General features: G+C 45.1%; 1 protein-coding gene across 3 annotated transcripts in view; it reads right to left on the reverse strand.

Moving 5' to 3' along the window:
• Positions 1 to 3,992: 3,992 nt before the first annotated feature.
• Positions 3,993 to 14,063, reverse strand: part of CNBD2 (cyclic nucleotide binding domain containing 2) — a 63,805-nt gene continuing 53,734 nt past the window's right edge. For all 3 annotated transcript variants that reach the window (XM_014550714.1, XM_014550716.1, XM_014550715.1), the window contains 2 exons: positions 9,237 to 9,400; positions 3,993 to 4,338 (listed from right to left, as the gene is read on the reverse strand). In XM_014550714.1, coding sequence (XP_014406200.1) covers positions 4,020 to 4,338; positions 9,237 to 9,400 — 483 coding nt within the window. In that variant the 3' untranslated portion in view covers positions 3,993 to 4,019. The remainder of the gene's footprint in view (positions 4,339 to 9,236; positions 9,401 to 14,063) is intronic.

Genomic DNA, 14,063 nt, shown 5'->3' on the forward strand with positions numbered 1-14,063 from the left:
TCTTTACTCCCAGGTTGCCCTTCTAGTCTGTTCTGTCACCCACTACTCTCCTGGGAAACATGATCTGCCTCCTGTTCTGCAAGTTTTTTCTCTCACTTTCCAGGAAGGAGGATCCAGGAATCTTGGTGAATACAACATTCCACCGTGCTGTACATGTACCAACTCGTTTAGTCCTCAACAGCCATTAAGTGGCAGAGCTGGGATCTTAGCCCAAAGGTTATCAGATTTCAGTCAGATGCTTAGCAAGATGGCTGTCATGGAATAAGTGCTCAGTAATAAGTTTCTGTCCCCATATCCTATCTGTTCAAGAACCTTCAAGGGCTCCCTCCCTATTGCCTGGAGCAGGAGTAAGCATATTATGGCTCACGGGCCAAATCTGACCTGCTACTTGTTTTTGTAAATAAAGCTTTATTGGAACACTAAAGTTGATTTCACCATACAAAGCTGAGTAGTTACCATAGAGACTGCATGGCTGGCGAAACCCAAAATATTTATTATTTGGCTCTTTACAGAAAGGGTTTGCTGACCCCAGGCCTAGAGAATAAGAGGAAACAGAGACTGTCTCTTATCCTCCTTTGAATCTGCTATGGAGCAAGTACTTAATAAATAAATTTTAACTGAATGAACAAGATGTCCACACCATTATCTTTGAGCCACAGCCCTACATGCAAAAAGATCCCACATAAAGTCAGACATTCCCACTTACCTAGGTCCAAAACAGTGCCACCCCATCCTGTAGGTCACAGACAGCAGCCCTTCCACTACCACAGATGTCTCAGACTCCTTGAACTTCTGGATCTATTAGGGAAGTTGAGATGATTAAATTCACTGCTTCTCTACCACCCCCCATCCATACTCCCTTCTGATAGAAAAATTCCATATTCCTTCTCCTTTGCTGTGCAACATAAAAAATTTTCTTTTAAATTCAGCATATAAAAGTATAATGTTGAATATGTTTTTCAAACTGTACTCACCCCCCCTCACTCATAAAAACCATTGATCTTGTCCAACTTGCTCATTTTGCCACTGGAGAAACTGGGGTGAAGGTAAAGAACTCAAGGTGCTCAAGGGGGGTGAGTGAGACGGAAACAGAGCCAGGTTCTCCCGAGCTTCCGATGTCCAGTTCAGCACTCAGCTGTCCCTCAGACTCCACTCCTTGCCAGGGTGGGCTAGGTGAGTGTTCAAGTGTGTAGTATGCGGGAGGGCTCATATCTCTCCTGATGGCCCCAGGCCAGGCCCTTGTGCTGTCATGGCCTCCACCAGGCCCCCTGGCACTGTCACAGCTAAACTATGGGATTTCCCAAGGGAAAGAGGTAAGTGGGCACTGAGTCTGTAGTGCCAACCTAGGTCAGTGACAGGTGGCTACAGATTCAGGATCCATCTGTAAGTCCAATCAACCACCTCCTTGTCTCTGGCCTGCCTCCTATCTCTCAGGCTGCTTGATCCTCATCCTTGACCCAGGATGCCGCTCCTGTCATGCTGCCCACCTCTGGCTTTTTATTCCTCCCTCCCTCCACAGTCATGCTCACTCCAGTCTCTGGCAACACCCTGTCAGTCTGACAGAGGTGCTTGAAGAGCATTGGCAAAATAGCAGTTTGTAGGCCCAACACAGCCCACGTATGTGTTTTGTTTGCCTAACACAGTATTTCAAAAACAATTTGAATTAGTTGTTCACATTTAAAAACCAGTAGGAATCTTCTTAAATATTTGGTTTCTTGGTTCTCTTGAAAAATAGACCAGTAGTACCAGGCCTACACTTATTTCCTGGCATCAATTGGCTGGGTCTAAGGAGCAGCTGCTCCATCGAGATGGGAACGTGTGCACCAGTCCCCACCATCCACTGTTGTTTCCCCAGTCCTTCTTGCTGCTCTCCTTTAGATGACTTGTCTGGCCTTGGAAGGCATTTGAGTTCGCAACCCCAGTCTTGCTCACTTTGGTCTGAACCCCTCTGTGCCACCTATCCATCTTTTCAGATACAACCCTCCCACCCTGAGAGCATCTTCATTGATTAACCCATCCATGCCCAGCCTCCTGCCTCCTGACCATCCACTCACCCAGCCCCACAAGTGTCAAGGGAAACAGTGCCCCAGTTGCTGCCCCTAAACATCTGTCCAGACCCACAGCTCAGCCCCTGGTAGCCCCCACTCCAAGCTCCCCAACTCCCATGATGTCCATTCAAGAAACACAGTGGCCAAGCCTCCATCCTTTATTTGGTATTGGAACACTAAAGTTGATTTCACCATACAAAGCTGAGTAGTTACCATAGAGACTGCATGGCTGGCGAAACCCAAAATATTTATTATTTGGCTCTTTACAGAAAGGGTTTGCTGACCCCAGGCCTAGAGAATAAGAGGGAACAGAGACTGTCTCTTATCCTCCTTTGAATCTGCTATGGAGCAAGTACTTAATAAATAAATTTTAACTGAATGAACAAGATGTCCACACCATTATCTTTGAGCCACAGCCCTACATGCAAAAAGATCCCACATAAAGTCAGACATTCCCACTTACCTAGGTCCAAAACAGTGCCACCCCATCCTGTAGGTCACAGACAGCCCTTCCAGGACTACCACAGATGTCTCAGACTCCTTGAACTTCTGGATCTATTAGGGAAGTTGAGATGATTAAATTCACTGCTTCTCTACCCTTTCCCATCCATACTCCCTTCTGATAGAAAAATTCCATATTCCTTCTCCTTTGCTGTGCAACATAAAAAATTTTCTTTTAAATTCAGCATATAAAAGTATAATGTTGAATATGTTTTTCAAACTGTACTCACCCCCCCTCACTCATAAAAACCATTGATCTTGTCCAACTTGCTCATTTTGCCACTGGAGAAACTGGGGTGAAGGTAAAGAACTCAAGGTGCTCAAGGGGGGTGAGTGAGACGGAAACAGAACCAGGTTCTCCAGAGCTTCCGATGTCCAGTTCAGCACTCAGCTGTCTCTCAGACTCCACTCCTTGCCAGGGTGGGCTAGGTGAGTGTTCAAGTGTGTAGTATGCGGGAGGGCTCATATCTCTCCTGATGGCCCCAGGCCAGGCCCTTGTGCTGTCATGGCCTCCACCAGGCCCCCTGGCACTGTCACAGCTAAACTATGGGATTTCCCAAGGGAAAGAGGTAAGTGGGCACTGAGTCTGTAGTGCCAACCTAGGTCAGTGACAGGTGGCTACAGATTCAGGATCCATCTGTAAGTCCAATCAACCACCTCCTTGTCTCTGGCCTGCCTCCTATCTCTCAGGCTGCTTGATCCTCATCCTTGACCCAGGATGCCGCTCCTGTCATGATGCCCACCTCTGGCTTTTTATTCCTCCCTCCCTCCACAGTCATGCTCACTCCAGTCTCTGGCAACACCCTGTCAGTCTGACAGAGGTGCTTGAAGAGCATTGGCAAAATAGCAGTTTGTAGGCCCAACACAGCCCACGTATGTGTTTTGTTTGCCTAACACAGTATTTCAAAAACAATTTGAATTAGTTGTTCACATTTAAAAACCAGTAAAAATCTTCTTAAATATTTGGTTTCTTGGTTCTCTTGAAAAATAGACCAGTAGTACCAGGCCTACACTTATTTCCTGGCATCAATGGCTGGGTCTAAGGAGCAGCTGCTCCATCGAGATGGGAACGTGTGCACCAGTCCCCACCATCCACTGTTGTTTCCCCAGTCCTTCTTGCTGCTCTCCTTTAGATGACTTGTCTGGCCTTGGAAGGCATTTGAGTTCGCAACCCCAGTCTTGCTCACTTTGGTCTGAACCCCTCTGTGCCACCTATCCATCTTTTCAGATACAACCCTCCCACCCTGAGAGCATCTTCATTGATTAACCCATCCATGCCCAGCCTCCTGCCTCCTGACCATCCACTCACCCAGCCCCACAAGTGTCAAGGGAAACAGTGCCCCAGTTGCTGCCCCTAAACATCTGTCCAGACCCACAGCTCAGCCCCTGGTAGCCCCCACTCCAAGCTCCCCAACTCCCATGATGTCCATTCAAGAAACACAGTGGCCAAGCCTCCATCCTTTATTTGGTCTAAACAAGGACCCCTGCATTCTTGTACCGAGGCAGAAGTTCTTGGATTTTGTACCGGGGTGCCTTGATGGCCTGGACAATCCTCAGTGGGGGGAGGTTTTTCCGGGGTGCCATAAAAATGGGATAATTAGGTTTAGTCTTCTTGTTGAAGTTACACAAATCCAGCGTCAGAGACTTGGGGTTGTAGATCTCTTTCTTCTTGTACTGAATTGGGGGGAGTGGTGGACATCGGCGAGGCTCCTCCAGCAGATGTATCAGATCCTTCCGGAAGATATTCCAGCTGTTCTCCATGAGGAACTTCTGGCACATATCGTCATCGCTGAAGGTAAGGCATAGATGCTGAGGTTCCCACGCCAGCTCCTCCCTGTGCCCTGCCCTCCAACCTTGCCTCCCATCACTCTTTTCAATCCCTAAACACAGTGTGCTCCTTCCCACCTCTGTGCCTTTTCCCAGACTCTTCTCTCTGCCTCCTTTACCTTTCCAGACTTTCTTCCCCTAGACCTGTGCTGTTCCACACAATGCCCAAGAGCTGCATGTGGTTGCTGAGTACCTGAAGTGTGGCCAATATGAATTAGAGCTATACCGTGAGTCTAAAACATACACCCACTTTCAGAGACTTACAACAAAAAAAGAATGTAGAGTATCCAATTAATAATTTTTATATTGGTTATATGTTGAAATGATATTTTAGATATACTGAATTCAATAAAATATATTATTAAAGTTAATTGCACCCATTTCTTTTTAGTTCTTTAATGTGGCCACTGAATTACGTATGCGACCATTAGCCACCAGGGAAATGTAAATCAAGGCCACAATGAGATACCAATTATGTCTACTAAAAGGGCTACAATTCAAAATATAGATCATAAATGTTGATGAGGATATGAAAATATTGGAACAAGGTTTCCAATATATTACTGATGGGAATGTAAATTGGTACAGCCACTTTGGAAAACAGTCTGGCAGCTCCTCAAAGGTTAAACATAATTATTTATGACCCAGCAAGTCTACTCCTAGGTATATACCCAAGAGAAATGGAAACATATGCCAACATAAAAACTTGAACAAGAATGTTCATAGCACTTCCCCTTTTGACTGCCACATTTTCTCCCAATAGATTTTAGTGGCTATGCTTATGGGATAGAGTAACATCGCCATGGTCTGAAGGGGGAGGATTTGTGTCCTCCTTCTGTATGAAATGGCTAAACAGAAAAAAAAAAAAGAATGTTCATAGCAGCATTATTCATAAAAGCCAAAACGTAGAAACAACTCAAATGTCCATTATCTGATGAATACATAAAGTATGGTATACACATGCAATGGAATATTATTTGACAATAACAAGGAATGAAGTATTGATACTACTGCTACATGGATGAAACTTGAAAATATTATGCTAAAAAGTAAGTCACAAAAGAGCACATATTGTAGAATGCCACTTGTATGAAATATCCAGAGCAGGCATATCTATAAAGATGGAAAGCAGCACCAGCCGGTTTGGCCCAGTGGATAGAGCATCGGCCTGTGGACTGAAGGGTCCCAGTTTCTATTCTGGTCAAGGGCACATACCAGGATTGTGGGCTCGATCCCCAGTAGGGGGCATGCATAAAGTAGCCGATTAAAGATTCTCTCTCATCGATGTTTCTATCTCTCCCTCTCCCTTCCTCTCTGAAATCAATACAAATATAAAGAAAAGATGGAAAGCAGATTGAAGCTACCTTGGACTGGCCTTGGTGTCCTGGCTCTATTTCGCCCTCTGCCCTCATAGCATGTGAGGGTGGGGAAAGTGGGGGAGGCTGGCATGGGCTCAGCACTCATTGACTAATTTCCTTCTGAGACCACAGCAACTGAAGGGTAAGTTCAATTTCCATTGACTCGCCTGTACTCTCACCTAAGGAGGCAAACCTAATAAATCACGAACAGATTAGAATATTCTTCTGGCTTCATTATTTCACCAGAACAGATTCCACTATGATCCATAGAGAGCAACTTAATAAAAATCCAGTGGTTGGAGTGGGGCTACAAGCTAGTCCTATCGGTCTCAGTGGTGTATCAAAGTCAGCTCCCACCAGCTCACGGGAGATGATTGTGTGCATCTCTTCTCAACTCCATCAGGTTGGTAGCTTGAAATTGGGCACGGTGGGAGTGTGTCCACCAGAGGAATGGGCAAATACTTCAAATCAGGGTTACCTCCCACCTCCCAGAGAGTTTGCTGTTAAACCTTCACAAGCACACCACTAGAAAGTCTTCACTTAATTTCCATTAACTTCCAATTTTTTACATAATAGACAACGACAACACTATTTAACTCTGACTTAGCGCTTACCATGTGCCAAGCACTTTACATTTGTTAATGAATTTGATCCTCATAACCATCCCAATTCATAAACATGGAAACTGGGGCCAAAGAGGCTAAGGAACTCACCAAACCCTGAGGGGGCAAGCAGGCAATTACAAATTCTTAGGGGATCTTCTTTTTCCAAGTTAAGACAGACCCGATTCCATGTTACCTCTTGATACTGATTTTTAATCGGTTTTTCACTAAACAGGGTAGGTCCAAGTTAAGACAGACCCGAGTCCATGTTACCTCCTGATGCTGATGGTCATACTGATTTTTAATCGGTTTTTCACTAAACAGGGTAGCTCTTCTAGAGACCTCAGCTTCATGCAGGCACTTTAGTTCCATTTCCTGCCTCACTTGAACTGAAAGTTTCATCTGTCCTTGCAGGCTGTACAACTTCAACCCATGATTCCCTTAAACCCCATCCTTGTTGGGTAATCCCAACACTGGATCCCCCTGTGCTTTGGCGTTTAGGCTCCTCTTCATTTTGCCCTTGGAAATTTCCCTCCTTTCCTATGATTATATTCTACATGGCACTCACTGTGTTTTGTAGGGAGAGGTTTCAGGATACCTAGCCTGTAGCATTCACAGGACAGGTGTCTCAGTCAGTGACTATGTGACTTATAAGATGTCACAGGCCCTTTCCTGGGCCTCACGGTCCTCAGTTAAAACATGGAGGATTTGAGCTAGATACAGGCTATGATTTTTGCCTGCTTTAGCAAAACCATGAGTTCAACAATTAATGAATAAGCCAGAATTCAATCTGTCAGCATTATAGCTGATTGCAACAAAATGCTGACTGGGCAGCCCAAACATCTGCCACCCTTGAGTTTATGTAAGCCTTTCTGAATTTCAATTCAACAGGCATTAACTGATATTCATCATGTGCCAGGCATTATGCAGGAGCTAAAGCTCCTTAAATTGTTTCTTAGGTAGTTACCTCTAACTAGCCATTTTCTATATTGGTAGTGCACGCGAACCAGAGAACTGTGGCATCTTTGAACTGCAAGGAATCACCACTGTTCTCCAACTTGTTTTTCTCACAGAACTGCCCCAATTTGGGCCATATCTGCATGTTATCTGTTCTTTAATTTACTAGTGATTTTTCCTTAAATCTACTTAGTTTCTTTCACTTAAATATTTACTTTGGCTTTGTTCTAAGCAACAAAATCTGTCAGGTCATGGGCGTGGTGCATGAATCATGCTTTTTCTCCAGTTCACACTAGAATAAATACATAGCTGTTAAAACTAACAATGTCAATCCACGTGCTGCCTAAAATCATCCCGTAAACCTTCTGTGAATGTGTTCCATACTTGAGGAAACACTGTTCTAATCTAATTTTCTTGTTTTGCAGATTGGAGTCTGAAGCCTAGAGGAGGGGAAATGACTTATCCAAGGTCATACAGATCCCATATAAAATCCTTTCATGTGTTTATGGGATATAGCTACAGATCTCCTGCCTTCACACCTCTTTCTCTACCATTGGAATCACTTGCTTCCCACACATGCCAGAAAAACCAAGTCTGATCACAGTATCACCACAAGAAAAAAAGGGGGGAGGATGCAAAATTGTATAATCAGCATGATTCCCATTATAAAACTTTGTGTGTATGAATAGTAAATGCACATTTGGCATATATCCATGCAGTAAATAAATACTAAAAAGAAATACACAAAACACTAATTGGGATTGGTGGAGGAATGCACATAATTTTGGTTTTCACCTTTTTAAATGTTCAGCATTTTCTACAATGAATATGCCCCATTCAGTCAACATTTACCTACCAGGTACTATACAGGTGCTAGAGATGAACGACAGATAAAGTCCAATCCCTGCCTTCGTGAAGCAATGAATCAAGTGGTGGAGGAAAGATATATACAAACTACGTGGCTGTCAATAGCTATAATACAATGTGTGTGGTAAGTGATAGAGCCACAAAGGGAGCATGATGAGTGTGCAGAATGGGGAACGACCCCAACTGAGGGCCAGTCAGGAAAGGTTGTCTTGAGAAGATGAATCTTAAAGAATGAGCAGGAATTTACTAGAAAAAGAGAGATAGGATTGGGGGCGGGGGGCGGTGGCATTTCAGGTAGAAAGGCCTACAGTGGCAAAGGCGATTATATGGAGGGTCCAGGAGGCCATCTGCCTGGGTTGTTGAAGAGGTTGGAGGTGGCAGGAGGTACTGCAAGGGAGTTAAGGGGTCAGACCATGAAGAGCCATTTATGTGGCATTAAGTCACACTGTATCCTATAGGCAGTGAAATAACCCTGCAAAGTTTTGTGTGTGTGTTTTTTTTCAAATATATGTTTATTGATTTCAGAGAGGAAGGGACAGAGAGAGATAGAAACATCAATGATGAGAGAAAAATCATTGATGGGCTGCCTCCTGCACGCCCCCTAGTGGGGATCAGCCTACAACCCGGGCATGTGCCCTTGACCAGAATCGAAACCAGGACCCTTTAGTCCGCATGCTGGTGCTCTATCCACTGAGCCAAACCGGCTAGAGCATGGATCACAATTTTCTAAACTATCCCTTTAGTAACACATGTGGGTGGTGATGGTTTTTCTATTATGAATATGACTGCTATGAACATCCTAATGCATGTAGCTTTCCCCATAACTTAGTTATATAAAGATAAATTCACAGGTAGACCATTGCTTCCAAAAGTAGGAACAGTTTTATGGCACTTAAAACATAATGCTAAAATTATTATCCAAAGAACTGAGACAATTTAGAGTGTAGCAACAACTACCAGTTTCATCCCACCCTTGTCAGCATTAGGTATTATCTTTTTTTTTCTTTCTTTTACTAAAATAGGTGAAAATTTGCTCATTTGATCTGGTGGGATATACACACATAGCCAGCACTGACCTGGGGTACCCGATCTTGAACCTGGACAACTTTTCTGTTACCTTGCAGTCAATCAGTTCACAAAATTTTTCTTTCTGCACTGTTATCAACTCAACTCCCAGGCTCACGAGGATCAAGGGCCGCAGGTCTTGTTGGTTGTCTGGAAGGAGGATCTGGTGAAGGCCCTAGGGGAAAAAGTCCCAGAAAGTTGGACCTCAGGGACCATCCACTTCTGCTGGCAGATATTATAGTATATAATAGAAAAATGAGGCTCAAATAGGAAGTGACTCCATCTGGGGTCATTTGGCAAATGATGGGGAGAAGTCCAGGAAACGATGGGGAGAAGTCCAGAGCTCCATTTGCTACATGACATCGGATCTTCCGACTCTTCAAATGACAAGAGCCCTTAAGGCACTTTGTCCACATCCTGCCTGCAGGCAGCAGGCTCTCCCCCAGAATTGTACTCACAATTACTCTCCAGGGGATGGCATTTTACAAGTTTCCCCCAATAGCCAATCTCAACTCTTCCTTGTGCCAAGTAAGCCCAAGTTCCCCTGCTTAGGACTATGACAAATATCAAACAGCTAGTCCTCCTCTTCTAGATCTTCCCTTTTGTAGCTACAAGCCTCTTCCCCATCTTTTTCTGCAGGTCTTTGCTCATAAATGCATGTCCCCACTGAGCCTCAGTTCTTTCTCCCTCCCGCATAGTCTGCGGAGGCCCCTGGCCTCCTTCTCTGCAGCTTATCATGCTCCTTTGGCTCCCTGGCATGGATTCCTATTTGGTTATACTATCTGGAAGGGAAATGGAGGTCCACAGGCATACCTGCTTGTTTTACAGAGAGTATAACCCCCTTTTTAAGGAGATTCCCTGAGACAGGGCAACGCCCTTGTTGCTGAGCTGTCAATCCAGTGCTCACTCCTCAGCCTCTCAGCCATTAAGACTCAAGCAAGCCTGGCCAAAGTGGCTCAGTGCTTGAGTATCAACCTATGAACCAGGAGGTCACAGTTCGATTCCCCTTCAGGGTACATTCCTGGGTTGTGAGCTCGATCCCCAGTAGGGGGCATGCAGGAGCCAGCTGATCGATGAGTCTCATCATTGATGTTTCTATCTCTCTTTCCCTCTCCCTTCCTCTCTGAAATCAAATTTTTTTTTAAATTGTGTTTTAAAGACTCAGGCAAGGAGGGTAGGGAGGTCAGTGGCCCCAGATCCTACAATGTCCTGCTCTCTTGGACTTAAGAAGAAAGAGGGCCATAAACCAAGAAGTCTGCTCTAAGAAGGCAACCTGGGATTGGGAATAATCCTGGCTTCAGAAGGAAGATCCAGTTGTTTACTTGTTATGTGACTTTGGGCAAGTTACACCTCCCTGAGCCATTGTTTGCTCATCTGTGAAGCAGAGGTGAGAATACCTGCCCAGTGTCTCCGAAGGATTCTGAATTTGAAAGGTGTGAAGTGGGATTTGGAACAGCCCCTCCCCACCACCATCACCATTTGGGTTCTAGACCTTGAAATAGGAGCATCTACAAACTCTTTGGTGCTCTAATCCCTGGCCTTGTCTCTCCTTGGTAAGACTGGAATGGAGATAAGTTATTTTTCTTATGAAACTGTTGAAGATCCAAACAAGAAGGTGTGTATAAGGACATTCTGGGAGACACAAAGCACCTCCATATTAATTATGCTCAGTACAGTGGGCATGAAGGCCCTTCTATAGTGGCCTTACACAGAAACCAGAATGGCTGTCCTTTAGCCAGCTCCTACTATATGGTAAATATATATGTATGGAGATTATATATCTCCATCCTAGGAGATAGGGATTATCATCTTCAAATGTGGAAAATGAGACTCAGAAAAGGAAACTTACTTGCCAAAGGTTATGTAATTAACAATTATAATAATAATGATGATGGTGGTGATGACACCACCAGCTAAGTTTATTAAGCATTCACTAAATCCCAGTGCCTCCTGTAATTTTCATATATATTAACTCATGGAGCTCTCACAGCAGCCCCATGAGGTGAGTTCTATTGTTATCCTCCTTTTGTAGAGGATTCTGCTGAGGTTCAGAAACTTGTCCAACAAAATGGTATAGAAGCAATAAAGCTAGGATTTGAACCCAGGTGGTCTGTCTTCAGAGTCCATGCTTTTAACCACTACGCTATGAAGAAACAGCCACAAGGGGGTTAAGTCACCTGCCTAAGAACCGAAAGTGGTGAAGCCAGTATTTGAACCCAATGACCTGTTCAGGGCCTCACCAAGGGCAGCATTGTCTTCTGGCACTCCTATGCACCTCCAATCCACCCCAACACTCCCGCTGTGGCTCAGGTCCATTCTCTGCCTAGAACCTTCAAATAGCTTCCCTAAGGCACCCGAAATAGAATAAAATTCAGTGTGGCCATCAAGGCCTGGGCTTGCTGGGCTCTCTGGCCTACCTTCACCTTGCCCCTGCTTTGATTACTCTGTTCTAGCCATGTTGCTCTCCCTTCCAATCCCCTCAACATGCCAAGCTCTTCCCCACCTCAGGCTTTGGACATGGTATTCCTTTATCTGGAACAGTCTTCCCTCAGGTCATCCATAGCTTATTCTTTTCATCATTCAGGTATCATCTTAAATATTACCTCCTCAGCCCAGCCAGTGTGCTCAGTGGTTGAACATCAAACCATGAACCAAGAGGTCACCAGTCCGATTCCTGGTCAGGGCACATGCCTGGGTTTCAGGCTCAGGTCCCATAAACAACTCCCCATTCCCTTCTTCCCCCATATGCTACGGTCTGAATGTTTGTCCCCTCAAAATTTATATGTTGAGCCCTGGCTGGTGTGGTTCAGTGGTTGAGCATTGTCCCATGCACCAAGAGGTCACCAGTTTGATTCCCAGTTAGGGCAGATTCAATCCTCAGTAGCAGGTGTGTAGAAGGCAGCCGATCAGTGTTTCTCTCTCATCATTGTTTCTATCTCTCTATCCCTCTCCCTTCTTCTCTCTCTAAAAAACAATAACAAATATTTAAAAAATATATCACCTCCTCAGAGCAACCTTCCTTGACCACCACCCTATTTAAGAAGTCCCTCCTCACCAACCCAGCTTTCTATTCTGTACCTAACAACACATGGAGACTAACTGAAGGAATGGAGGGTGTTTTGCCTGAATAAGATAATAAGTAACAGGGCATTTGGCACAGTGCCTGGCTCCATACATATTGAATGTAAAACAAAACAGCATTCTTTAAATACCTAGGGGCCATAACATGGCAAAGGAGCTGATTTCTTCTGTTTTGTTTTTGTGGGATAGGTAGAGGGGTGGGGTGATGGGGCAAGGAGCTAAAGTTGCAGGAGGCAGAGTTTTATTGACTAAAAGGAAGAGATTCTTAAGACTTCTGACCACGGGCCATGGTAGGGCCTGGGGTTCCCAGACAGTACTAGGCTGACTTTCTTTCCTACCTCTGAAGACACACAGTCCAGCAGGGCAGAAGAATTAAGAGCCCACCACAATATGTGTGAGAAGAGTGTGAAGAGGACCCTGGAGACACCATGATTGAGAAACAGCGGAAAGAGCATGGCAAGGGAGCAGCTCCCCCGATTAGGCTGACCACACACAGGGCACCAAAGGAGGGTCACAGAGATAAAGTGCCATTCTCATCGCATATCCCATTTTTATCATATTATATCAAAGGGACACACTAATGACATGACCTATTACTGTTGATGTTGGCCTTAATCAGCTGGCTGAGGTACTGTTTCTTGGGTTTCACCATGGTAAAGTTATTCTTTTATTTTCTCCCCCTTTCCACACTGAATTCTTTGGAAGGAAATTGCTATGTGTAGCCCATATCTAAAGAGCAGCGAGTTATATTCATCCTCTCCTTTAGGGCAGAGCAACTACACAGATTATTTGGAATTCTTCAGCATGGAGGTTTGTCTTTTCTTCTCTTTTTATTAATTTATTCATTATGCATTGCATCAGTAAGTACTAATGGATGTTTATTTTACATTTTGAGTTATAATCAGTACTACTTTACTTTGCTGCTCAAATTGTTCAAATTATTCCAGCTTTGGTAATTGGGAGCTCTTTCAATTGGCCACTATGTCACTTTGATACACCCCATAAATTTGCCCCTCCCCACAACACTTCCTTACTTCCTGACACTAAAAAATACTCCAGGTTCATCTTAAATATCTTCTGCCCTAGTCCTAGAATCAATCATTTCCCAAAGAGCCCCTTTCTTTATATTTTAGAACTAGAGGCCTGGTGCACAAAAATTTGTGCACTCGGGGGGGTCCCTCAGCCCAGCCTATGCCCTCTTGCAGTCTGGGACCCCTTGGAGGATGTCCACCTGCTGGCTTAGGCCCGCTCCCTGGGGGATCGGGCCCAAGCTGGCAGTCAGACATCCCTCTGGCAGCCCGGCAGCCCTTGAGGGATGTTCACTTACCAGCATGGAGCAGACCTAAGCTGCAGTTGGACATTCTTAGCACTACTGAGGAGGCGGGAGAGGCTCCTGCCACCACTGCTGTACTGGCAGCCATCAGCCTGGCTTGTGGCTGAGCAGAGCTCCCCCTGTGGGAGCGCACTGACCAACAGGGCACAGCTCCTGCATTGAGCATCTGTCCCCTGGTGGTCAGTGTGTGTCATAGTGACCAGCCATTCCCAGTCGTTCTGCTGTTAGGGTCAATTTGCATATTACCCTTTTATTATATAGGATAGAGGCCTGGCGCACAGGTGGGAGCCGGCTGGTTTGCCCTGAAGGGTGTCCCGGATCAGGGTGGGGGTCCCGCTGGGGTGCCTGGCCAGCCTGGGTGAGGGACTGATGGCTGTTTGCAGCTGGTCACACCCCCTTCAGGGTGGGGGTCCCCACTGGGGTG

The sequence above is a fragment of the Myotis brandtii genome, unplaced genomic scaffold, assembly GCF_000412655.1.
Source record: "Myotis brandtii unplaced genomic scaffold, ASM41265v1 scaffold61, whole genome shotgun sequence".
NCBI classification, from domain to species: domain Eukaryota; kingdom Metazoa; phylum Chordata; class Mammalia; order Chiroptera; family Vespertilionidae; genus Myotis; species Myotis brandtii.